This window comes from Phallusia mammillata, chromosome 3 (genome assembly GCF_965637545.1).
Source record: "Phallusia mammillata chromosome 3, kaPhaMamm4.hap1.1, whole genome shotgun sequence".
In the NCBI taxonomy this organism is placed as follows: domain Eukaryota; kingdom Metazoa; phylum Chordata; class Ascidiacea; order Phlebobranchia; family Ascidiidae; genus Phallusia; species Phallusia mammillata.
In genome coordinates this window covers 30,952,224-30,976,049 of record NC_137254.1, presented here as the reverse complement: position 1 = coordinate 30,976,049, position 23,826 = coordinate 30,952,224, and the positions used below count along the sequence as shown (strand labels likewise).

Here is a 23,826-nt window from a genome sequence, read left to right as displayed (position 1 = left end):
CCAAAACACCTTAAAAAAACACTGGACAGGCCTACAATAAAGATAACATACAAAATGGAAAATAATAGGTAAACAATAAAACAAACCTACTTAGCTAGGTAATTTGTATTTAAAATAATTACTGACCAAGAAAGTGAATTTAGGCCCGAAGCAAGACGTTTGTGAAAAAAACTAAAGGCCGAACCCAACCCAAATAGCCCGGGCCGAGTTGCAGCTCTGTGGTAAAGCCCTGAAAATGTAATGCTACTTTTACCATTATTTTGATCTGTGTCTGTTCATAGGCTAATCAACAAGCAAGAAAAACATCTAAGACACAAAAACATCTATTATTACCTGCAGCGGCCATTGACACGAGCAGAAAAACGACGAAAATAATAGTTGGATTCATTTTAACGTTGATTCCATGCACTTGTGTGTTTCTTTGGGGGTAACAATTTCAAAACAATGCAACAAAAAATTAAATTACGCGCTGCAGTATTTATAAAGGGAAATCCCCTATGAAAAACCAACGTTATATCAATGTCACGAATAAAAAAGTTAAAATCGAAATAATTCAAACAATTTTAACGTTTTTTGGGGCAGCTTTAGTTTAGCTATTCACTCTTATTTTTTTACAAGACTTTTGCTGCGTTTTAACGGGTTATATTTCTGAATCTTATATCTTACGACTAAAGAGCAATTATATGTCCTACACTCATATCCACATACACCTTACTGAAGGGACTGGTCTGCGTAACAGTGTGCATTTTGAAGTATTAAATCATATCCTATGCTGCAACAATAGGGCACTGTTTTTATTAAACGGTGATTGTGCGCAAATGCTTAGTCGATTGCAGCACTAACAATAACCGTAGCCTAAATGGGCCACCGCCAGGTAATATACATTGGATAAAAACATGTATCATGTATATTTTAAACGACAGATTTTGTGCTACCTAAGTGGCGTTTTTTTTATGCAACTTATACGCAGCCCACTTAATGGTGGTGTACCCAGTGGTTGGATTCAATTGTTTTGTCAGCCGGTTTCATCACAACAGTCATATTTTTCAGTCGATTCTGTTACAAACAGTCCATTGACAGTAACCAGTAATGCTAACCGGTTCGCTGATCTCATAAAATTTAGTGAAACGGCTCTATTGAACCGGTGCGAACCGGCTGAATCCCACCACTGGGTGTACCTGTGAATATAGTTTTAAACACTTCATTTTTGGTGTAAAATCGCAAATTCTGATCTTAAACGAAAAAATCCAGACAGTATAATTCCTTTTCTGCGTTTCGGCAAACGCTTTTGTCATTAACTGTGAATTCTGGAGCTGAAATCTATACCAACATGTCCAGAATTGCAAGTCGGGTCAGGTTCGGACTTTTTTGACAAACAGGCTTGATTCCGGCCTACATTCTGTGTCTGTAATTAAAACATAAACGTACCCAGTTAAGTATCTAATTGCTGGACTTGACTCGGTAAAATGAACTTGTTTGACAAGTGTGCAATGTTTCAAATTTAACAAATGCATAATATTCCGTTTAAAAGCATGAAGCAAATAGATGCTAAGCTGTGCATACTGTTTCGACCCATGCACACTGATGAGACCTTATAGGCGGAAACAGTGTGCACTGTCTGTAAGATTATCAAAATAATCCAATTTTGTGACAATATTGCATCGCCATAGCACACGTTTAGCAAACGGTTGCAAAAAATATGCAAAGTTAAAAAGTGTGGCACCATGTGGAACGCAGCGGATACAATGTTCAAGTCAAACGTGGCTAGTTACAAATACATTTTTCCCTTATGTTCGGAGGTTTTATTCAAAACTTACATAAACATAATGCAAAAGGTTACGGTTTTCTATGAAGCCCGTTTGTGACACCAACGAATCACGAATCAAGTAGATTCAAAATGTAGCTTCAAGCATGTTTGTTTTGTTATTTAGAAAGCTGCACCTTTTTTAATTTGCAATCCAAGTCTGAATAAAATATCCGAAAACTAAAGAGAGGGAATAGCTTCCCTTTGAACTAATTTGTGGCAAAAACGACTCCTTCTAAAGTTGCCTAAAAATTTAGTTTCAAACATGTTTGTTTCGCCGTAAACAGATTTGCATCTCCAGTTTAAATAAACATCATAAAATGAACGATATTAATGGCTTTTCCTTTAAGCTTATTCATGGAGGCAACAAGTCCTTTAAAGCAGTGGTCGGCAATCGCCACGAGTTCTATACCGCGCCGTAAAGTTTTCAGGTTAAATACTTCAAAACATTTTGTCCATGTGTCCCGGGATGATAAGCCTTTTTATTGCTGAACATTTGTAGTTTTTTGAAGGCCGTTCCGCGATAAAATTTCAGTTTCAAAAACGGTCCGAGGTAGAAAAAAAAGGTTGCCGACCGATGCTCTAAAGTTGCTTAAAATTATATTTCGAGAACGTTTCTTCTTTTTTTCTTTCGCTTGACCCGCCCGATACAGCCGTGTATATCGGCATCATTTTTACCGCTTCAGTTCGTATCTAGCTCTACAAGTCTCGGCGCTGCACGGCACACCTTCAGGCGAAAATTCAGCGCAACAGAACACCCCAAACAAACACTCATTGTCACAATCCGCGATGGAACAATGTAGGTCGGATTCGTATCGAAAATAGTTCAAAATCGGACAAAATCTATTTTAAACGTCAAAACGGCCTTCAATATTTTGCTAATTTTGCGCATAGTCGCGTGTTGCAAAAAATTTAAAGCCCTTTTTGGGGATTAAAATTTTAAAAATGCTGCAATTTACTTTTGACAAATTGGCAGATGACTTGCAAAGTACGTAATATACATGTTTAAATTGCCTTTTTTGTCTGAGAAAATTATCAAATACTGGGAAACTACTTACATTTTTACAACCGCGAACGCAACTTGAAATTATCGAGCCTTTTTTTCACTCGTGTATATTACATGGAAGGTTCAACGTCGATTTGCATTGTACAAGTATAACGTATAACTAACGTCTGTTAAAGGGTGCTACTGCGCCATTTCTCACCTTAAACCATTTGAACCACAAAATTGCCGCGGAGGTACGGAAGTTACCACTGTGACGTAACAGTGCATGCCCGCGGGGTTGCTTGGATACGGATGCCGGTGAGAGGCACCGCGTGCGAGGTTGAAGGGCCGTATAAAAGGTGGGAGGGGGTTTTGAACTTGAACATTATATTTGAACGTTCCTCCTGTGCGATATTGGATGTTTTATAGTACGAGTTTTGGTTCGACTAATTGAAACAGTTTTAAATTTCTAACCATAGATAAATAATTGAAATTAGCCGCTTTTGTGAAATGTTAGCACTTGCTAGGCAAAGTCGTTTCGTTTTTTTGACATACAACTTTTCTTACCATAATTTTTTTACTTATTTTTAATGTCTGATGCGTTTTATTTTGGCTTTTATCAGTTTTGTTCGACTAATTAGAAACGTTGTTAACTTTCAATCCTAGTTAAAAAAAATGAAATTAGCCGTTTTTTGTGAAATGTTTGTACTTGCTAGGCAAGGTCGTTTTGTCTTACGACATAAAAGTTTTCGTATTATTTTTTGCAGTTTTTAATGTCTAAAAAAGCGTTTTATTTTGGCATTTGGCAGGTTGAGATAAAAGTCTATTGCAAAATTAGTTGCTTGGGGCATTGACGATTCAGTAACTAATGCTGTAATAAACTGTTTGGTAAGCAGTATTGCAAGTTACAGTATTACGATGTGTCAGTTTTTAATGTTTGGCGTGTTACATTGAAATGTATCACTTGAAGAACTTAACGTATTTCTTCACGTAACTTTTACCGTTTATTATCGTTGCAGGCAAAACCCAGTAGGCTTTCATTGCAACTTGCTGGCTTTAAGGTGAGTGTACAAATCTTTTCATCTAAATTTCAATTCAATTTGTTGGAGATTTTACGTTTTTTTTGTTTTTGACAAATTGTCCCAGCATAAGATTTAAGTGTATGCCAATTGTCACTAAAATATAACTTAAGGGTTGATACAAATAGTTAAATACGCACTGCATGAACTATAAGTCCTGTGTTTGTCGTGCCATTGTATCGTCATAACTTACTATGCTTGTCGCGTTCAAGTGCACGTGAACAAAATAAAATACGATACGAAGTATAGCTTGTCAACATTTCTCTTACAATAAGGTATGGAAAAAGTTGGGGGGGGGGGGCGTCTAGGTGGCGCTGTTACTTTAGTTAGGGGGTGCCGATGCTAAATTTCTTGTAACAATCTTCGGTGCGTGCATTTGAAGATCTAGTTACAAAGTTTCGACTTCCTGCAATCAAATTTACCGCAGCCCTCCTCAGAAACTTAACCTGTGTGACATCATAATAGGCGCTTGTTACAACATAAACGCCATCGACTTTTCCGGCGTAATTTTGTTCGCACTTGAAGCGCATAAAAACGCCGGCGGATATAACAATGCGAATTATGGCGTCACAATTGTCGTTTTCCCCCCGATTTTGTAGCGAGCGGCTAAAACTGTGAGACTTGGAAAGACCCGCGGATGCGTGAAAGTAATTTGTACCTGTACTGGTGCGGTTTTTGTCGATTGTCGCCTCTGTACCGTAACTTTAGGATTATGGGTGCGAGATCTTTTGACCTTGACTTGTTGACCTTTCCATCTTGTGCGAATTAAGCTCCAATTAAAACAATTTCAACCGAACTCCAGAACTCCAATGAGGGTGTGTAGTTCCATGATTGCAAGGGCTTCGTGCGATATTCATTCTGATAAGGAACAAGGATTATTATAAGTCGAATCAGAAATGCGTTTGATTGTTTCAAATAGAACACGTCAATTACGTGACAATATTAGGAAACGATACTCGTAATTGAAAGTTAAAGCTGGAATCACCCAGTCCGTCGCTTGGTGGATGAAGACTAAAACGCCTTATAGCAATAGATGTAAGTTCAGAAAAACACACACTTGAATTGAATCTATTTGAATAAGATGCTAACGATGCTGTAAAACCGAAACATATCTTTAAAACCAAAGGGTGAACGACTAAGTGTTTTTTCTGAACTTACTTCTATTGCTATAAAGCTTTTTATATTGGGAAATGTTTATTTTCAGGTTTAAATGACAGTGTTACAAAAACAAATTAATTTCGCTACAAAGCATCTTCAGTGTCTACAGAGCGCAATAAAAGGCATTAAAAATAGATGATTATAACCAACCCCAATTAAGCGTTCAATATCACAACAAACATGCTGCAATACAAAGATTTAAACAAATGTTTTGACCATGTAGCGTAAATATATTGCTTTGTGTCGACTGCAAACGCTTGTAGTTTCAGCCTACTTTATGTATTGGCTGAGTGTGTTGAGGTTTCATACACGATTTGCCCAGCTTCTGTATATTTGATACAAAACCTGCTACCATAAACCTCCGTTAATCCGGACCCGTTTGAACCAAACAACTTTTCCAGATTAGGCGAAAATCTGGTTTAGCCGATGTCGGTTAGTTCAAGTCTTACTACATTACAAATCATTTGTACCTCAAGTTTTGTTAGAATTAGGCGAAGATCCGGATTAACCGAATCCGATTTAACCGAGGTGTACATCAACCTTTCTTTCGTAAACCAATTTGCGAGTAAATAATTTCAAAACTGGACGGACAAATCAAATAACCTTTCCGCACGAATAACCCTTTAACGCGAACAATGTAATTTTTGTCACCTGGAAAAAACATCATAAAATTTATATGTTTCTTTGTTACGTAATAAAACTAACCAATCTGATTGCAGCCACGTGTTTTTTATTGTTCCAATAATTTCACGTTTGTTGTGCGCCGCTTTTTTATGACTTCACAATTTGTTCGTTTGTGACGTGAGATTTAGATGGTGTTTCGTCATAATTGAAATCTTGTAAAACGGAGAAGCGTTAAATTGTCACATGATAGCAACCGGTATCGATATCATATTATTACGTCACACTTAAGACGATTCTATACTTCAATACACAAAAACAGTGGCCGTCTTTTTGCAAAATCTTTTACGAGAAAACTCGTTATAAATTGATGTTTGGTGCGATTTAAATGAGTAAATAAACTTGTTTAGGGCATAAGCAACATTTAAACTGTGCTTTCGTATTAAAGGGCATATAATATTACCAAAAATCATGTAACAGGCTTTAGAATTCGCAAACAAAAGAATGTATTTTAAACACTAAATACGGATAATTTTTAGGATTCCTTTTCACATTTATACATTGAGACGTTAGAAACGAGCCCATTAAATTGATTTGTGTCTATTAGTATTGTGCCCTGGAAAATCCACGCCAAATGCTATTTTCGTTCAAAATTTAACCATCCTAATCATTAACAAACCGTGTGTAGTATATTATATAGTCCTTATATCGGGTCACCAGAGACTACACATATAAACAAATGTTAAGTGACTGGTTGCGGTTACGGTAATAGGTAGATGTAAGTAATAAAGGATCGCTCTAGTTGCTACAGTGCCGCGGCAGTTATTGTAGATTTAAGTTCAGTATCCATGACAACGTTTGGAAGTTTATCAATACGTCATAACAACATGACGTCGATCACAAGTCGCTGCAGAGTGACGTTGGACGTGCACCTCCAACGTTGCCCCCCCTGCAAGCAATACCCCTGTGTTTGTTTTTATTTGCTATGAACAAAATTATCCGAGCACCCGCGCTTGCGGTTAGAGTCGATTCACGCGTAAACATTCCTCTATTCTTCCCATAACAATAACCGCGATTAGAGGGTCCTACCCCCCAGAAACGCGCGCGGTCAGGAGGTCGAAACGTTCCAATTAGAATAACTCTTTGTTACGTCTGTGGATCGGAAAAAATCACTCTCTCTTTACCGACAATTGTTTTATTGTACCGCGCGCGCATTCTGAACCTTTTTCGCCGTTTCGGAGGAGATATAAATAAGAATCGCTGTTTTTTGTTCTCATTTTATTGTGACACCGCAGCAACAAACGAATTGAAGTAATACAGACATCGTTTTGTAGTGGTAGCATTGCAGATTATAATTTTTATTTTAAAAATAATTTAGCCAGTGGTCTTACTTTAAAATTGAGTCGTTAGCTGTTTAGTATAGAGGTAAAAAATTAAAGAATTTTAACCGTAATAATTTACGTGGATTAAGAACACTTAGGTAAAACTAGTTGTACCTGGAGGATAGGTAAAAGGTTTTAAAATAGGGCGCCGCTTGATGATTTCAAAATTACAATCACCTTTACACAGTGGATCTAATACAGGCTAACAACTTAAAGATAGGTGTCAAAAATATATGCGAGTAACCGTTTTAAATATAACACTTGGTTTATATATTATGAATGACAAAAAAAAACAAAAGTAACACGGGTCAGATTGGGCTTAAGTTTGAATAAAATGGGCCTAATTTAGCCCAGACTTTGCACTTGAACGAATTGGTATTCGGGCCCAAACAATATTTTATTTTCAACGACGCCTTATGTAGTTAATAATTTTTGGCGGCGAAGTTCTTATTATTTGTTATGTGCTGAATCTTTTTCGCTATTTATGCATCAGTAGGACTCGAAAGAAAGAGTTTAAAATTTTCAGGAATGTTTTAGTTTATTGCACAGTTCGTACTAATTATTTCTCACGGTTTAAATTCATGCCACTTGAATGGAACATGTGAATTGTTTTGTCACAATGTTTGTTTTATGACGTGGTATTTTGTTGCAGAACGCGGCGATTATCTAAGGATTATCCGCCGATCAACTCGTAACGACATTTTCACATGTTTTTTAGATATTACGTCACAATGAGTAACACTATTGTGATTGTGTTGGCAATTCTGACGTCACTACAGCTATGTGTCGCAGGTAAGAATCGAATTCACAATTTTCTCATTGTTTTAAACAATCAAAGACAATGAAACGATTGTTTTGAATTGCAGATATGACAGAGACTGAAGAATGCATCTTTGTTCCACTACGAGAACGTGTTGATTGTGGATTTGATAATATCCCAATGTGGATGTGTGAACAACTGAGAGACCCAGGGACGAACCAACCGTGCTGTTTCGACGATGGCAATTATGTGGGCTTCAACAGTTTGCCACATTGTTTTTATCGTAAGTTTATGCTATCTACGCAGTATACTCAATTTGAATTAGGGCAGTGGTTCTCAACCAGGGCCCATAGACTCTTTTGCTGCCAAATGTTGGGTCGTGGATTCGAATCCCACCACAGACACGCGGGTAAACACTAAACAGGAAAACTACTTAGTTCGGATATGGCAACACTTAAATCATTTTTGATTGTGGCCACACGCTTGTTTAACGTTTTTGCGCATGTATACTGTTCTGCGTTTTCTTACACTAACTATTCAAAAAATAGTCAAAAATTTTTATAACGTCTAAACATGTTAACATAGTAAAGTCACTACAGGGCATAGCCTGTGTAACAGGGTGGTGTCCAACGAAAGCTTCTATTCGAATAAGACAGAAACTGACTATGTCTAAATATCGTATTTACTCGATTGTAAGCCGCATGCTGGAATTTTAGATACTTTTGTTCAGTAGTACATCTTTCTGTTGTTACATACTGTCACTATTTGCCATGTACATGCATACAAGTTTTAAACCCAAAATAGATTAAAAAGTTGCAGGATAGAAATAATATCGATATAAAATTAAAATATAAGCCGCCCTCGATTGCAAGCCGCCCCCGATTGCAAGCTGCACAAACGGCAGGTAAAAAACAATATAGGCCGCGGCTTACATTCGAGTAAATACGGCAGGCGAAATTATTATTTCTGCAAATAAAAGATTACACTGATGGCCTACCACTATTTTTTGTATATCGTGTAAACATTAACATATGTTTTTCTTCAGCTTTGCAGCAGACTTCTGTACCTACACCGACGCCATACCAACCGCCCCCACCGAACCGTCAAACTTCAAACTCGGTACAAACCATAGCCGCACCTGCCCCAACTGCAGCAGCGGTGGAAGCTACAACCCTAGGTGGGTAAAGCCTTAAAAATCAAATCAAATTGCAGTTTGTTTTAGTTTTTTTCTGACATTGCCACTTTTATTGTCTTTTTTTTTCAAGAAAACTGTGGTGTCTTTTTTCTGACACTGGGAATATGTTTTTACCCTAAATCTATAAATTCATAATTTAATTTCGGTAACAATTTCTGCCTTTAAATATTTCTCAGGTATGAAAACGTTCATGTTTACATTAGGCAGCATTCTTAATTAAGACAAATATATATCACCACAAAAGTCATTATTTTTAGTATCTTATTCAAATAGAAACCTAAGTGTATGAATTAAGATGAACATAAATTCATAACTGGGATCAGCCCTGAAGTGTGTATATAGACCAGCGATCACGGCCCACTAAATGTATTATTTCAACTAAACTGTCTATTTTTCCTTCAGGTTTTGCCCCTACAGCTGGTCTCCTAGGTAACACACCCCCAACTGGGGCTATTAACCCATTTGGAACGCCCCCACAACAGCAGCGGCCCCGGCCCAACCCTCTAGCTGCTTTCGGAGGACAACGGCCAATCTCGCTTGCCCCACTTACAGTTACCAGAGCAACAACCCAAGCCACCAACAATAATCTGCCCACAACTGTCCGTATGTAAACATTGTCACTTCTTTTCCTTATCTAAATAGACTTAAATAAACGACCAATACACAGTGGTGGGATTCAGCCTGTTTGCACCGACCGCCTCACAAAATTTTATGAGATCAGCGAACCGGTTACCATTACTGGTTACTGTCAATGGACTTTTTGTAACAGAACCGGCTGAAAAATATGACTTTTGTGATAGAACCTGCTGAAAAATATGACTTTTGTGATAAAATCGGCTGAAAAAATATGACTTTTGTGATAGAATCGGCTGAAAAAATTGAAATCCCACCACTGCAAGTTTATGTGTGTGGGTTGGGTATGATATATGACTTTCCATATTTAAATGCGATTTTTAACAAATAAACAGAAATATTAAAGCATGCTGTTGCTAGATGGATTTGAATGTTTGTTGAATTTCATTTCAATAAAATTTTATATTTTAGCTATTTCTACCTAAACTTAATTAAAAAAGTCTGTATGTATGCAACCATATCAAAAACAGACCAGTCTATCATATATATACATGTATTAAATTGTTAATTCAAATTAAATAAAACATCTTCATAAGAATGACTTGATTTTTTAATACATTCTGAATCAAAAAGCGTAAGGTACCATAATATTATGTCTTTATCCACCAAGCAATCAGTTGGGAGATTCTAGTTTAAAGTTTAAACATATACTGTATTGTATTAAACTCTTGAACACATAAAAGCAAAGTACCTATTTCTTGAGCACTTATAATCTTGTCTGGATCCAGGTCCAACTGTGGAAAGGCCAAGAAACCTCCAGAATTTATTGACACAACTTGGTATTGAGGTTGATGGTGGAATCCCTGCAGCTGGACAAGTCAGCCCAGGTAAGCGACCTGTTTAACTTGGATAACATAGAAATATGGTGTTAAGTTAGTAGCAGATAGATGAGACTAAAACAGTGGTTCTTAACCTTTTTATCACGACCGAACCCCTATGATATTCTACAGCCTTTGGTCGAACCCCAACAAGTTACATCCTAGGTTTCTAACTCATTTTGTGCTTTTGACCATACGTTTTTGCTGCTAACAAAGATTCGTTGTTTTGCTGCTAACGAACAATGCACACAGTGTTAGTTGTTATGTCAAATAAAACCTAGGGTTATCCTATAGCAGGATATTGCTTAATCGCATTCCGGTGAATCAGTTTTGGGCACATCTAGTCATCCCCTCGCAATCTGTCATTATTTAATCTTTCAATATCTTGTGACATTAGAAAGGACTTTGATCACTGTCGGGACAGTCCACAAATCTATGTATGAATGTTAGAACACATATCATAAATGAAATGTGATTGAATTAACTGTAGGTAAAGTTGTGCAATGCCCCAAAATGCTTCACATAGTGTGCAAAACCTCATTAATCATGTTCCTGATAGTGAAATTTTTGGGTTATAACATCGCAAAGAATGACGGATAGGTTGCATGTTGTTTTGTTGCACAAATACTCTATGGTACAATGTCACTTTGTTTTACAACAACAATGTCAATCATGTGCTTCTTCACTAAACACAAAACAGGATTTTCAATTAATATCCTTTTTATTAAAAATTCCATCCCAAGTAACACTTACTTCCAAACGGAAATTTACCTAATGCGACCAATTTGTTTTAGGAATTATGAAACCTGCTTTTCAATTAATATCCTCTTCATTAAACATCCCACCCTAACTGACGTTTATACCCAATGGTAAATTCACCTGATCCAAAACATGTTTTTACACGTTGTTTATCTTCATAGGAACCGGGGTTTTGGGAACAAATGTTCGTCCCCAAACAAACCCACAACCGAATCCCCAACCTGCGACTCCTTCCAAGATTTTCACACAGGACGAGAAGAACTTGGCTTTTTGCACCTTTTACAAAACCGGGCAACTTCCCAAAGGGGTGGGTCTTGTTGGCTAAAAGTATGAGTAGGAAAATGTTTTGTCTTACTAAATCAGTTGTTTTCAAACATTTTGTGCTGCATTGTAAACAGCTGGTGGAAAAAACATCTGTCAAAACACACAATAAAATCTATTTAGTACACACAAGCTCTCTGGTAGTTTTATTTTAATCAAAGTGTCCATAAATTTGTTTCATTTTAGATAATAATTAACCAAAGCTCAATAAAAAGTTTTTTAAAGCACCTTGAAAAAACTATCTGTTCCATGTAAAATTTATGTGTTGTTGCTCGCATTTATATTTAATCCTGTTATTTTCTTGCAGTTGGAATCATTCTTTGAAATTGAGATTTGTGATGAGATCAATGCTACAGCCACCCCAGCATTTGCTAACGAAGTTATGCAGGCCGAAATCAACGTAAGTTTATGTGTATGTAGAGATATGTTAAAAAGCCCAATGTACAAAAATATTCAAATTAATGCTTCTGGTGTACTCAATATCAGTATGAAATATTGTTTAATTTTGTGTTTGAGTAAAATGAGCTTTGTTTTTTGGTTATTGTAATGCTTGATTAATTTTTTTCAAAATTACAGTTATATAGCTTTAAGTACTTAATCTTGGGCAAAAACTTACATAGTTTTAGTTTTTTTACATTTAAGCGAAACAATTCTAATTGTGTTGTGCCAACAATGCCCAAAGTTCCAAGCAGACAGTCAATTATTTTCATTTACATGCGTCCAGTGATGGGATTCAAATTTTTTGTCATCCGGTTCTGTCACAAAAGTCATATTTTTCATCAGGTTCTGTCACAAAAGTCATATTTTTCAGCCGGTTCTGTTGCAAAAAGTCCGTTGACAGTAACCAGTAATGCTAACCGGTTCGCTGGCCTCATAAAATTTCGTGAGACGGTTCTATAGAACCGGTGCGAACCGGCTGAATCCCACCACTGCATGTGTGTAATTGTAATGCAAATTTTTCTAATTTTGTTGCTAACTGGAACTCAAACATTTCAGAGACTCTTGGGACAAGTTGGAGCCAGGCCCACTCAAGCTACTTCAGCTGTAGGAGCATCAAATCCATTCGCACAAGGAGGCAACACTGCTGGGCAAACTAATCCACTTGGGGGTCTTCTTGGTGGCGGCAACACCGCAGGACTTGCTAGTCTTCTCGGGGGAGGCAGCACCGGTCTGGGAGGCGGAAATGCAGGCCTTGCTAGTCTTCTCGGGGGAGGCGGAAATGCAGGCCTCGCTAGTCTGCTAGGAGGAGGAGGCAGCTCTGGTCTTTCAAGTCTCCTAGGAGGCGGGAGCAGTTCTGGACTCTCTAGTCTACTTGGTGGAGGCAACTCTGGCCTTTCAAGTCTTCTTGGAGGAGGCAACTCTGGTCTTTCAAGTCTCCTTGGAGGAGGCAATTCTGGTCTTTCAAGTCTTCTTGGTGGTGGAAACTCCGGTCTGTCCAGTCTTCTTGGTGGTGGAAACTCCGGTCTGTCCAGTCTTTTAGGAGGCGGCAACTCCGGTCTTTCAAGTCTTTTAGGAGGCGGAAACTCCGGTCTATCAAGTCTTTTAGGAGGCGGAAACTCCGGTCTATCAAGTCTTTTAGGAGGCGGAAGCTCTGGTCTTTCAAGTCTTCTTGGTGGAGGGGGTGGTGGTTTGGCATCACTGCTTGGAGGATCAAGTCAGAATGCTCAGGGATCTTCATCCACTAGCAGTCTTCTATCATCTCTTCTTCTTAGCCAAGGACTTCAGGGTCGGCCGAACCAACAAGCAAGCCCAGTGATTGGTGATCTGCAACCAGGTAACAAGTCTGCCTATCATTTTTACTTAAATATGTAAACAACACTAACACTGTTCCTTTAGAGCAGTGGTTCTTAACCTTTTTTCCTTGCTGCACCCCTTTTAAATCACTAACCAATTTTCGCTCCCCCTTCTGTAATTGCTTAAATAGAATAGACCTAACCAACCTTAATGATTCAGCATCCCCCGCACCCCCTAGGAACAGTTCTCGCACCCCTTGGGGGTGCGCGCACCCCAGGTTAAGAACCCCTGCTTTAGAGCTTAAGAGCCACCCAAGGTCACACAAATCAGTTCAGTTTAATCTGCAGACCAGTTGTTGTTAACCTTGATTGAAACAAGCCCTTTCCAATTTTAAAACTTAACGGCTGGTTTGCAAAATCGAATACATGACTAGTTTAGTAAAACTGAATTGGCAATAGCTTCAATATGGGCCTAATTAGACAATTTCTTCTTTGTGTTTGCTAAACAATAACGGGAGTGTTACAAAGCCTCTGGTATCACCTGGGTTTAAACAAGTCCTTTACATTTTTAAACATTAGTGGCTGGTTTAAATAAATTAAATTAGGTTCCAAATAAGCCTAGGAATAATACAGGGGCTTACAAAGGTCGGTTACTACAGGCTAGTATAGACCATACATTAACAACTGGATGATTTTCAGATTTCCTTGGCACGCCGGCACCTCCACAGTACAACCCAGTCATGTGTCAACTCCTATCTGGCCTCGATATTGGTGGAAGTGGCTCTACGTTTGGAACACTGTTCCGTAGCCAGTTTCTTCAACAGTACGGATGTTTCCAGGGTATCCTCAGCAACCCTCTACTGCTGCTTAGTGGTCAGTACCAATATCAATGATCTTTATGTGGTTCAAGATGTTTATTATAGCTACAAACAGTTTTTACAACTAGAGCTGAGCTTTAGATTTCAAATTTTGAGATAAAGTTAAATATGTAGGTGGTTTAATATCATTTTAGTGTATATATATATTTTCTTTGTAGGTAGATATGTTGGTTTTTATCACACTTAAGTATAAAGATTTTGTGTCATGTTAAAACATAACGATTTTTTTATTACGCAGAAATGTGTAGGCTTTTGTCACATTTACATTTAGATTTTTTTATCACATATGAACGCATGCATTTTACTCATGTTTCAAGAAATAGGAGATCAAATACATTTTCAAACATACAAAATACTTCTTTTCACCAATTTGTTTGTAGTCTTAAGAATAGAGATGCAGTGTCATGAACTTGTCATGTTTTTATCCACACAGGTGGTGGCATTAACACAATTCGTGACCAGCTTGGGCCTTTGCTCGGAATCACAAGTTCAACAAGTGAAGAAAGCACCGGAGATCAAGCAACGGGAGCTCTTGATCCAGGTTGGTTACTATTTACCAAATGATTGTCATTCATCAGTGCAGCTTGTGATTACAGATTGGCCGTATTGGGTAGTGTAACCATTCCATTGCACTCTAGTTTGTTGTAAGTAACAGGGTAAAAAGCCATTCTGTTCGATGCCACAACTGGGCATACACCACAAATAAAATTGGTTCACAATGGCTAAGCAACTGCTTGGGAACCAAAGTGAAGTCGGCTCAGTCTCACAGTATCAATGTAATAGCATCAAGTCAATTGATAATAAGGTGCAGCATCGCTGTTTTTATTGTGTGGTACTCGTCCGAGCAGTTGCACAAACTGATCCGAGCATCAAATTTGCATATTTACCTGCCAACATCCGAAACTGTGTTCGAAAGGGTATCCAAAGAACAAAACTGACTGTTTTTGAAATCTGTTAGATAACGCTCCCTCATGTGGCCTGTACAACTTACTACAACACTGGTGACAATACTTGCTTATCATAGTCATTTTGGCAACACCAGCCCATACAGCCATGTCTTGTCACCAGCTGCACTGATGAGACCTTACACATGAAAATAGTGTGCACTGTCTTCAGCATTAATAGCAAACTTAACACATTTTGAACTTGCTTTATTTTTTAGCCCGTATTCCCTACTCTGTGATGTTGGAATGCTTGGAGAAACGAACAGAGTACAACAGACAGTTTAACTGTAAAGTTGGGGTTCATGTCAATCTGAGAACAGAACAGGAGTGCCTGAACATTGTAAGTTTCCTACTACTACTACTATTTGTTGTACGATTGTCACAGTAACCTGCAAATAGCGATGAAAAGAAAAATAAATTTACTGACCTTTAAATCTATGCCCAAATAGTTCTTTCCATTTTAGCTTCAGCAAAGGTTTTCTGTGCAATCATCCTTTTTATGTATATAAGCAGTATGCGACTATGGAACCAAATAGATTTTGCGCTTAACCATGTTCATCTGTACAACAAATCTAGCCGTCAGAATTTTTATTTAAGACAATCCACTACTTGTCTGTATCCGTGCTTGTTTGTGTGTCTGTTCGATGTCATAGTGTACTTACTTGTTTGTAGACTGGAGCTATCAGTACAATGAAATCGGTCTGGAACTGAGGATACTGTTAAATCGGCAAAATCATTTTATATATATTACATTCAGAAAATCAAAGACTGTACCGAAAGCTTCAGTTTACTATGATTATTCATAACTTGAACTGTCTGTATTAAGCACATGTTGGTTTAGGACGATTTCTGTAAAAGCACAGTGTCATGTTGTACTTATTTGTTTGCAGGGTTGTGTTTTTGCCAGCGGAGGGATGTGCTTCAGATGTCCCCTCATCAAGAAAGAATCTGAACTTAATCATCCTATTGCAAGTAAGTTAAATAAAGATGTGAGGCCTTGGTAACATTTAACTAAACCTTAAGATGACCATAAATATTCATAACTGGGAACACCCTGAAGTGTCTACGCGATCCCCCACTGTGAAGCATACAAGACAGGCAGCAGTGCTTGTGATTTAACTTTCGGCGGATTCACCACTGAGCCTGTGTAGCTCAGTTGCTAAAGCGAGAGTCCCGGAAAGGCTCCTGTCGCGTGTTGAAATCCCTTCGCAGGCTAGATTTTTTGTTGCCTATGTCTTGCCATATAGGTGGAAAGCTTGGTGACCAACTGATTTATTATGACATGTTTGGTTGGCCTGGTGTACTATGATTTCTCCATACTAGTAGGGGATCACCAGATCGACGAGTAATCAGTTAAGATATAAATCCATAACTGGAATCACCCCGGAAGCATCGATAAAGACTAGCGATCATAATTTAACTAAAGTGCACTTTGAGTTTTCTGCTATGTGTATGTAATATCAAGTTTATAGAGCTCTTCTGGCAAATGTATTTTTATTCCGACGTTTCGACGTCCTATACAGGTCGTCGTCATCCGGCAAATTAAAACTGAATGTGCGTACTACAGTGTACGATAAATAAAAGAAAAAATAATTAAACGCATGCACCTTTGCCTTATACATTCACGAGAAGAGCTCTATAAACTTGATATAATGCCTGGCAGCAATAGCTTATACGTTTATGTAATTTACTAACCACTCATTAAACGGATATAATTTGTTTTCACAGAAACTTGCGCAGTGGAGAAAAGTGACAGACAGGAATGCCCTGGTTTCCAAAACACTTACCTCCTTTCGACTCTCTTCTCCCAAAATTCCTTCCAAGCCCGATCCGGCTCTGTTCCTGCTTCTTCTGGGTCCTCTTCCTCTGCACCAAGAAGCAGCTCGTCCAGTTCAGGTGGTCTTGCCCCCCGCGCCGGAATTCCTGCAGTCCGACAATTTGGAAGTAAGAGACAAATATGTGACTGCTGTCATGGCAGACTTATTAGGCCTAATTCTAACATGAAATCCAAAGTTAATAAACAAAAGGGAAAAATGCTCACAACTGCAGTAGTTACTCGTTTCACACCGCAGAAAAATGTTGTTTATGGCCAGGTTAAAATCAGTCGACAATCTTATATAGACCAAATGTATTTTGCTAAAAAAACATCTTCAGTGTTTACAAAGGGCATATATAACCAGTTGTGGGATTTAGCCCGTTCGCACCGGTTCTAACCGGTCAGCATTACTGGTTACTGTCAATGGACTTTTTGCAATAGAATCGGCTAAAAAGTATGACGTTTGTGATAGAACCGACTGACAAAAAATGTAAATCCCACCACTGGCCATAAGTGAGATTTAAATTAGAAAAGTTTATTTCTACATCTTTTTCTTAATTTCAAATCTCTTGTTTTAGATCTTTTGGGAGGACTCGGTGGTCTAGGAGGGCTTACTGGTGGTTTAGGCGGCCTAGGAGGGCTTACCGGTGGTTTAGGCGGCCTAGGAGGGCTTACTGGTGGTTTAGGGGGCCTAGGAGGGCTTACTGGTGGTCTAGGGGGCCTTGGGGGACTTACTGGAGGGCTAGGGGGCTTGGGGGGCATTGGTGGAGGTTTTACCAATACCTTCCTCAAGAATGAATGCGAGAAGAAAGGTTGTTGCTGGGATTCTGACAGCAACGTGTTCAGTGCTGTACGTGGGGCATGCTACGAGAAAGGTAAGGGACAGTATGATGTGTGTAAGATTTGTGAATGGGTTCGGGTTTGTGTCATAGTCTAACGTCGGTCATTCCATGGTGTAATTTGGTCGTTTTGAAAAACAATTACAGAAAAAAAGAAACAGTATGACAGATTTGTAAATTGGTTCAGGTTTGGGTTTAAATTTCGCTTTTGTGTCATAATCTAATGTTGGTAACTGCCTGGCTTAATTTGGTCGCTTTGAAAAATAATTTTGATGAAAAAAGAAACAGTTTGATACATGTAGGATTTAAGTTTAAAAAATACTGGTTCGGTTCGGGTCTGACTTAAACACAACCAGTTTTATGTCATAATTTTGGTATCCAATTGGCCTAATGTGGTCGTTTTAAAAAACAATTTCGGTGAAAAAGATACATTATTAAAGTGGATTGCAAAGGTGCAGAAGTATCGGTCTGACATTTGTGTTCTGTCGCTGTGGCAACCGATAATAATCACCCTGTTTTACGTCACAGAGTACCCGGCCGATTCAGGTACAGACATCGACTGCTTGGCGGATATCACATGCGGGGATTCACGAGACGGCATACTGGCTAGAATCATCGGTGAGTTTTTGTAAGACCTTATCGGCATCTTGCAGTTTTTTAAACTGGTCGTCTATGGTTGTATGAAGTCATATCGTAGTGTGGTTAATCCAGTGGTGGGGTTCAGCTGGTTCGCACCGGTTCTATTGAACCTTCTCAAGAATTTTTTTGAGATCAGCGAACCGGTTAGCGTTACTGGTTACTGTCAATAGACTTTTTGTAACAGAACTGGCTGAAAAATATGACTTTCTTGACAGAACCGGCTGACAAAAAATTGAATCCTTAGGGTGGAACCAACATTTCAGTTATAATTGTTTGAAGCATTTCAGTTATAATTAGGGTGAAACGTTTTTTGAAACACTGCTGTGACAAACTAACAATTGCTTTTCAGGTGGAACAGTGGCGACAACCAACACCGACCGACCCTGGCAAGTGCTTATTCGTTTTAGGGGCTCGAACACTGTCCGATGCAGTGGAACTATCATTTGCTCGTAAGTAGTATGTATACTTCACAGTGAAATTGGTTATAATCAGTGGTGGGATTGAGCCGGTTCGTACAGGTTTTATAGAACCGTCTCAAGAAAGTTGATGAGATCAGCGAACCGTTTAGCATTACTGGTTACTGTCATTGGACTTTTTGTAACAGAACCGGCTGAAAAATATCCACTTTGTGATAGAACCGACTGACAAAAAATTTGAATCCCCCAGTTATAACCATTTACTGACACCGACCTTGTAAAATATCAGACTACGGCCAAACACAAAGCGTTTTTCGCGCTGTCAATTACTTTTTTGCAATAAAACTAGCCGAGTGAGCTGCCTAAATATCGCAACTTCAAATTGACAGCTCGGTTAAATCGGATTCGGGTAATACGGATCTTCGCCTAATTCAGACAAAACTCGAGGTACAAATGATTTGTAATGTGGTAATGCTTTAACTAATCGACATCGGTTAATCCGGACATTGGCCTAATTCGGACAAAACTCGAGATACAAATGATTTGTAATGTGGTAAGACTTGAACTAATCGACATCAGTTAATCCGGACATTGGCCTAATTCGGACAAAACTCGAGATACAAATGATTTGTAATGTGGTAAGGCTTTAACTAATCGACATCGGTTAATCCTAGTCTTCCGGACTACTTTTGGTCCAGATTAACCGAGGTTTACTGCATAAAAAACTCCACCGTCCTGGTTGTAACCATGTGTTTGTACATGACGCGTTTCAATAGGGATTCCTACACTTAACTCTGCGTTTAATTTGAAAGTTAATTTGAAAACCGTCATTAACAACCCAACTATTCGCAGACAATGGATTGTTACATCATCATCGTGTCTGGATCGAATTCAAGATCTCTCTTCACCTTTGGGCTTCAGTGTCGAGTAAGTGACGTTACTTGTTACACGTACATGGGGTGACGTAACGCTGACGTCATTATGCTTATCGTTTTTGTCCTTTGCAGCCTTAACCCTAGTTCGTTGGAGGTGATTGCTGGAACTAACGATCCGTTTAACCCACTTCTGGCTGGTGAATCCCTCGGTAAGTTTTCATTTAATAATACGTGTTTACTCGTTTATAAGCCGCCCTCGTATATAAGCCGTCTTCAATTGTAAGCCGCATGTTAAATGTGTTAAAAAAATAATGTAAGCCGCCCTGGATTATAAGCCGCACGCTGGAATTTTAGATACTATTGTTTTATAATACATCTTTCTGTTGTTATATGACATAACTATTTGCCCATATCTGTTAGTTACGTTAATAACTGTACCCAACAGAACGTATACCAACGTATAATCTGTACATGTATACGAATTCTAAACCCAAATAAACTAAAAAGATGATGTGCAGAAATAATATCAGTATAAAATTAAAATGTAAGCCGCCCTCTATTATAAGCCGCACAAACGGCAGCTAAAAAAACAATATAAGCCGCGACTTACATTTCAGTAAATACGGAAGGTGTTATCCGTATAAATAACGCATCTCTCATCCTACAGACATACAGAGGATCATCTCTCATCCATACTACGTGACCACTCAGTTTACCAGCGATCTGGCTTTACTTCAAGTCCCCCTGCTCACTTTTATGCAGGATAACGTAAGTCCATAGGTCATGGGTTCGAACCTCACGTCGTGCGTTACTTAAACTTTGTTTTATCGTGTTCAGATCCAACCAGTTTGTGTTCCCAAGTTCCTGGCTCAACCATTGCCAGTTGACACCGAAATATTCGTGACTGGATACGGAAAAACTGCGGGTACGTTGACTCTTTATTTTGCATCGTGTTAAAAAGGTCTTTTGTGTTGAAAAGCGTTTAAAAAGGCGCTAAGTTGTGTAGAAAAGGGCATTTGTCACATCAAATTTATAGAGCTCTTGTGGCAGTTGTATTTTAATAAATACAATTGCCCGAAGAGCCTCATGAATTTGATATTATGCCTGGCAGCAAGAGATAATATACAGCGTTTGTCACAGTTAAAAAATCTCCCTAAAAATAACAATTAGTGTACATTACTTGTTACTACACACGTAACAGTGAATGGAGTTCCTGGACCGGTTACGTAAAACAATATTTAACCGCTTCTTTTGGCCACTAGGCGGCGCATCGATGTCTCTCCTGAAGGAAATCAAGCTTAAAGTATCTTCGTATACTGAATGCCTTTCCACTTACGAATCCACCCTCCCTGTTTCGGGAGTATTCTGCGCCACACCGGTCATCACCGGCGAGGACACGTGCATCGTAAGTGTGACATCACAAGCGGCGCTATGACGTCATCGCGTGTTATGCTTACTAAATTTGTTACGTCATATTTTTTATTATTACTATAATTTTTTTTATTATTATTATTTTTTTAATTTGTTACGTTATTGGGTGACGGTATGACGTCATCGCGTTTTATGTTTACTAAATTTGTTACGTCATATTTTTTTATTATTATTATTATATTTTTTTAATTTGTTACGTTATAGGGTGACGGTATGACGTCATCGCGTTTTATGTTTCCTAACTGACCTCTGTTTGTTACGTCATATAGGGTGACGGAGGAAGTCCTGCGTTGACCTATGACACAACAACCAATAAGTTCACTATCGTCGGAATCAACGTGGGCGGATCGAACGATTGTTCCGGATTAAAGGTCGGTTGTGATGCCATAGTGGGGTTTTTATTATTAACAGTGGAAGTGGAATGTAACCATTGTTTGTTGATTGTTTTCTCAGCCTCTGGTCTTCATTGACATCACAATTTACAGGGAATGGTTGAGAAAAACGTCTAACGGTTGTTGTGGTAAGTTGATGAATAAAATGTGCCAAAAGTTAGAGGTCACCAACCACTGGTTTATGTACCGTGTGCGCTACCAACAACTAAAACTAGCGACACCCTATTTTTTTTATTCTATTGCATCTACCACAATACTACATTTTTCATTTGAATAATATGCCCCAAAGTTAGAGGTCACCAGCCACAGGTTCAGAGGGCACATACGTTTCGTTTAAGACAGGCTGGCGGCTTTTAAAGTCCGAAAACTCAACAAAATACCTTACTTTGCATTCAAATCAAATATGTGCTGCTATACCATATTTAAGTACGCAGATTTAGGTCATTAAGTCTTTTAACTATTTTTTGACATTGCATTTTCCACAAAACTCTATTTTCAATTTATTTAGCTCCATAAAATAGCTGTTTTAGTTTTAGGCGACCACGCCTGAAATAAAGTTTCACTATACATGTAAAATTCGTTCAACGGTAAATGAGGGGGTCACATGCGGCTCTTTTAAATCTTTACAACCTCAAATACTACATTTTCATTTTTTAGCAATATAAAATAGCTTTTTTAGTTTTAAATGTTGACAAGTGGCCTAAAATAAATAGTCTAATTCGAATTTGAACTGTAGTAATGGCAAAAACCACAAATATTTCACATACTTGCATTTTTCATACAGATCTGCTTGGAAGCCGCCTGGGTTAGCGCCATCCAGCGAAGGAGTGAAGTGCAATAGTCCATCGATGAGTGGCGCTAGAGAGAGTATTAAATTATTATTTCTTTTCCACCTCAGCGTTCCTATATTGCTTCGGTTTTTGTGCGAGCCGATTTGCTTCCTTTTAAAAGCGTTTTTTTATATTATTTTTTTTTTTTTGCTCTTTATCGACCTCTAGAGGTTTTGTTTTTGCGTTGGTTTGTTGAATAAATTTTGTACATTCTATATTGTTCTATTCTATTTGAATAAGGTACTTATGACGCCGTGTGCAGAAAGCCTAAAAAAACCACCTAAAACATTAACTAAGTGGTTCCGTTTACATTAGTTTGATTTTATGAATTATTGCAGTTACATTTTACGATTGTGATACGTTTAAAGTAGCGCTACTACAAAACAGACACTGAAAACGAAGTTTTAAGGTTAACGGGTGACAAACACGAATAAAAATTGCTAAAGTTAGCAACAATCTAAGTGCAAAAAACCTAATTAAACTCGTCAATGCAAAATGTTGCCATTGCTTATGGCAAACATTTTTTGCATTCCAACAGTAACATGACAGGAGTTGCAATTGTGACGTAACTTGCAACAATTGTATTCTCACAATATGTAGTAACAGTGATTGTTGATTTGAGGTTACCACCTTCGCCTATATGTCGCAGATTCGCTTCGGTCTAATTAAACCTTCGCATCTCACACATGAATAATTAAATATCACGTGATCAGATGGTAATCAATCCATTGTTCACTTCGCAGCTACGTTGTGATGTCACAAACCAGTGGAAAAAAAGAAATATTTATTTTCTTTCTACGGCGGCATATGGCGCGCGATAACAAAATCGATTATTGCGTCATATTGCGGTGTCTCGCCGTTTATTTGAATTATTTTATTCCGTAATAATTATTGTTACATATTAACGTCTTCTTCTTAGTAATGACGATTTCCTTCCGTATGGTTTGTTGCAAAAAACGTAAAAATGATTGACTGGTATAACACAAAGGCCTGGGTATTGTAACATAAGCTATGTAGGCTGCGTTAAAAAGACTTTTAGTTTTGTACCCAAAGTTTCGTTTTTAGGACTTTTTACAAAGAGAAAATGATATTTAATGACATGACAAAATCGCAACTAATCATAGGTAAACCAGAACCAAAGTTGCAAGCCGAGTTTCGGCTTTCAGTAAAACAGGTTTGATTCGGACCTAACTTTACACTCGATATCATTTATTGTCACAATTTCACCAACTCTTGAGACTCATTTGGGCTCTAAGTTTAAAAAAAATTGGGGTAGGTTTAGGGCTTGTACTTTCGGGTTTGGGCCCAATTTTAGGCCCGCTTATAACTTTGGCCAAAGCGACGTTTCTGTGGCTTTGTTATAATTAAGATTGAAATTTCTGGTGGTTATTGACATATATCGGGTCGGCCCGCTAAGACACTTATTCTTCTCTCATCACGGCGCTTTTACAATATTAATTTTACAAGTATCATGGTAACTACCAATCCTTCTATTCGATACTTGGTTTGTTTTTTACG

The 23,826-nt window shown here is 38.2% G+C and overlaps 1 protein-coding gene and 1 long non-coding RNA gene across 2 annotated transcripts; one reads left to right on the top strand and one right to left on the bottom strand.

The window, feature by feature from the left end:
* Nucleotides 1-776: 776 nt before the first annotated feature.
* Nucleotides 777-4,755, bottom strand: LOC145217758 (uncharacterized). Its single transcript, XR_013857479.1, has 2 exons — nucleotides 4,527-4,755; nucleotides 777-1,405 (listed from the first exon to the last, which is right to left on the bottom strand). It is a non-coding gene; the product is annotated as an uncharacterized LOC145217758 (long non-coding RNA).
* On the top strand, nucleotides 3,087-22,523 carry LOC145217750 (uncharacterized). Its single transcript, XM_080085094.1, has 26 exons — nucleotides 3,087-3,148; nucleotides 3,809-3,850; nucleotides 7,748-7,821; nucleotides 7,896-8,072; nucleotides 8,835-8,966; nucleotides 9,387-9,587; nucleotides 10,346-10,444; nucleotides 11,356-11,501; nucleotides 11,823-11,915; nucleotides 12,512-13,289; nucleotides 13,948-14,121; nucleotides 14,560-14,667; nucleotides 15,289-15,410; nucleotides 15,961-16,042; nucleotides 16,799-17,014; nucleotides 17,465-17,761; nucleotides 18,254-18,343; nucleotides 18,714-18,813; nucleotides 19,633-19,707; nucleotides 19,788-19,864; nucleotides 20,323-20,423; nucleotides 20,493-20,580; nucleotides 20,918-21,060; nucleotides 21,356-21,457; nucleotides 21,540-21,606; nucleotides 22,263-22,523. Exons 1-26 carry the CDS (start codon nucleotides 3,102-3,104, stop codon nucleotides 22,286-22,288), a joined length of 3,657 nt encoding a protein of 1,218 aa, XP_079941220.1. The 5' UTR covers nucleotides 3,087-3,101; the 3' UTR covers nucleotides 22,289-22,523.
* The last annotated feature ends 1,303 nt before the right edge of the window (nucleotides 22,524-23,826 follow it).

What these genes read in the sequence shown, in the direction of transcription:
- LOC145217750 (XM_080085094.1), top strand. Translation starts at nt 3,102, where the DNA reads ATGCCGGTGAGAGGCACCGCGTGCGAGGTTGAAGGGCCGTATAAAAG. An exon ending in TTTGCCACATTGTTTTTATC is followed by an intron (nt 8,073 to 8,834) that starts GTAAGTTTATGC and finishes GTTTTTCTTCAG; the next exon opens with CTTTGCAGCAGACTTCTGTA. An exon ending in GATTGGTGATCTGCAACCAG is followed by an intron (nt 13,290 to 13,947) that starts GTAACAAGTCTG and finishes GATGATTTTCAG; the next exon opens with ATTTCCTTGGCACGCCGGCA.